Below are 2,688 nucleotides of genomic sequence, written 5' to 3'. Positions count from 1 at the left end.
ACTACTTTGCAAATGCAATTTTGGTACGTGAGAGTCGTCGCAAATAAGTCGCAAAATAGAGACTTATTTGCAACGACTTTTTCGAGTATCATTTAGTAGCAAAGTCGTGCTGTATGTCGGCAAAAAACGTTGAGAATGTGGAAGATATTGTACTCAACTTTTGCGACTACATTGAAAACGGTCGCAAAAGAGTCGCACCATGTCGGCAAAAAACGTGCTTAAAGTGTGTTAGGTGAACTGAAATTTTGTGACTCTTTCTATAATAGTCGCAAAACAGTGGCAAAATTTCTCTTATATATATGCCACCACTTCTTCTTTCATTTACATCAACTCTAAAGAGAAAAAAACGGGAGAAAGAAAAAAAAAATTTGTGAGGAAGAAAAAAAAAATCGAGAGGAAGAAGAAAAAAAAGAGAAAAAAATAAAAAAAATAATAATGTGGAACAATCCTTCAAGAGCATGGATGTACAATCGGATCGATCCGTTCACTAATCATATCTCATCGGATTATACGGCGGGTGTGGAAGAGTTCATCGATTTTGCCTGTAGCCATGCACAAAATAGCAAAGGTAGGTTTTACTGCCTTTGTGTAGTATGTCACAATTCGAAGTTTTTGAAAGCTGCCTCTGTTTCGAAACATTTGCTAAGTAGGGGGTTTATGCCTAACTATTATGTATGGTATGAACATGGTGAAGATTATGATGTTGTTGGGGAGGGAACTAGTAGTCATTATGCTAATAATACAGATTATGCTAGTGCTAGTGCACCAATAGGATTTGATGGGGAGAATATATATGCTGGGATGGTGAATGATACATTTCATGGTTCTGTACCATATAATGAGTATCATGAACATGAAAGTAGAAATGATCATGTTCATGAACAACCCACCCAAGAAGCAAAATGGTTTTATGATATGCTAGCTGCTGCAAACACGCCACTGTATGATGGATGTCGGGAAGGGCAGTCGCAGTTATCGTTGGCAGCTCGGTTCATGAACAATAAGGTCGACTACAATTTGTCTGAAAATTGTATGGATTCATGGACAGGACTGTTTACGGAGTATTTACCAGAGGGTAATCAGGCAACCGGTTCATACTATGAGACGGAGACTTTGATGCGAAAGCTAGGATTACCGTGTCGTACATATGATGTATGTATAGATAACTGTATGCTCTTTTGGAAAGATGATGAGAAGTTGGAGCATTGCAAGTTCTGCGGCAAACCAAGGTATAAGGCTAGTGAAGGAAGAACAAGAATACCGTTCAGTAAGATGTGGTATTTACCGATTGCGGAAAGGCTGAAGAGAATGTACCAATCTGAGAAGACTGCAGCTTTTATGAGATGGCACGCTGAGCACAGCTCTGAGGAGGGATTAATGTGTCATCCTTCAGATGCGGCTGAGTGGAAGAATTTTCAGCAATTGCATCCCTCATTTGCAGCAGAACCGCGCAATGTTTATCTTGGATTATGTACAGATGGTTTCAATCCTTTTGGGATGTCGAAACACCATTCATTATGGCCAGTGATATTGACTCCATACAACTTGCCTCCTGGGATGTGCATGAACACAGAGTATTTGTTTCTGACGATTTTGAATTCAGGACCGAATCATCCACGAGCTAGTCTTGACGTTTTTCTCCAACCATTGGTCGATGAGTTAACAGAGTTATGGTATAATGGAGTGGAGGCATATGATGTGTCCTTAGATCAAAATTTCAACCTTAAAGCTGTCCTTTTGTGGACTATCAGCGATTTCCCAGCATATGGCATGTTGTCAGGATGGACAACACACGGAAGGTTAGCTTGCCCAATCTGTATGGACGATACAAATGCATTTCAATTGCCAGCTGGTAGGAAGACATGTTGGTTTGATTGCCACAGGAGATTTCTTCCTGCTAATCATCCAATGCGAAAGGATAAAAAACACTTTTTCAAAGGCAAACACGCAGTGAACGACTATCCACCGCAATATTTGACGGGTTAACAGGTCTTACATGAGCATATAAGAAATGCCGAGCCGCCAAAGACTTTTGACTGCGGAGGAAATGGGCATGAAAATAAAGTGGATGGTTATGGAAGTTGGCATAATTGGCACAAAGAAAGCATCTTGTGGAAGCTCCCGTATTGGACCGATCTTAACTTACGACACAATCTTGATGTGATGCATATTGAGAAAAATATTCTCGATAATCTCATGTACACTGTTATGAATGTGAAAGACAGATCAAAAGACAATGTGAGGTCCCGATTGGATGTTGCAAGATTTTGTGATCGAAGTCAATTGCATGTTGATGCTGGTGGGAGAGCTCCTTTTCCTATTTGGAGATTGAGTGCGAAAGGGAAAAAAAGCCTACTTCAATGGGTCAAAGAAGATGTTAAATTTCCAGATGGGTATGTAGCTGATTTAGCTAGTTGTGCAGACATCAAGGATGGAAAGTTTTCAGGAATGAAAAGCCATGATTGCCATGTCTTTATGGAACGATTGCTTCCATTTGTGTTTGCAGAGTTGTTACCACGTGACGTCCATCTTGCAATATCAGGTAAAAATTTGATATATATATATATATATATATAGCAATTTAATTTTATATATATGTCAAATTAATTAATGATTTTATTTATATATTGTAGGGATTGGATCATTTTTCTGTGACTTATGCAGTCGATCATTGGAGTTAAGTCATGT

The 2,688-nt window shown here is 39.1% G+C and overlaps 1 protein-coding gene across 1 annotated transcript; it reads left to right on the top strand.

Annotated features, from left to right (window-relative positions):
* Window positions 436–1,986, top strand: LOC104750582. Its single transcript, XM_010472400.1, has one exon. It carries the CDS (start codon window positions 436–438, stop codon window positions 1,984–1,986), a length of 1,551 nt encoding a protein of 516 aa, XP_010470702.1.

The sequence above is a fragment of the Camelina sativa genome, chromosome 2 (genome assembly GCF_000633955.1).
Source record: "Camelina sativa cultivar DH55 chromosome 2, Cs, whole genome shotgun sequence".
NCBI lineage: Eukaryota > Viridiplantae > Streptophyta > Magnoliopsida > Brassicales > Brassicaceae > Camelina > Camelina sativa.
This window is presented reverse-complemented; position numbering and strand designations above follow the sequence as displayed.

What these genes read in the sequence shown, in the direction of transcription:
- LOC104750582 (XM_010472400.1), top strand. Translation starts at nt 436, where the DNA reads ATGTGGAACAATCCTTCAAGAGCATGGATGTACAATCGGATCGATCCG.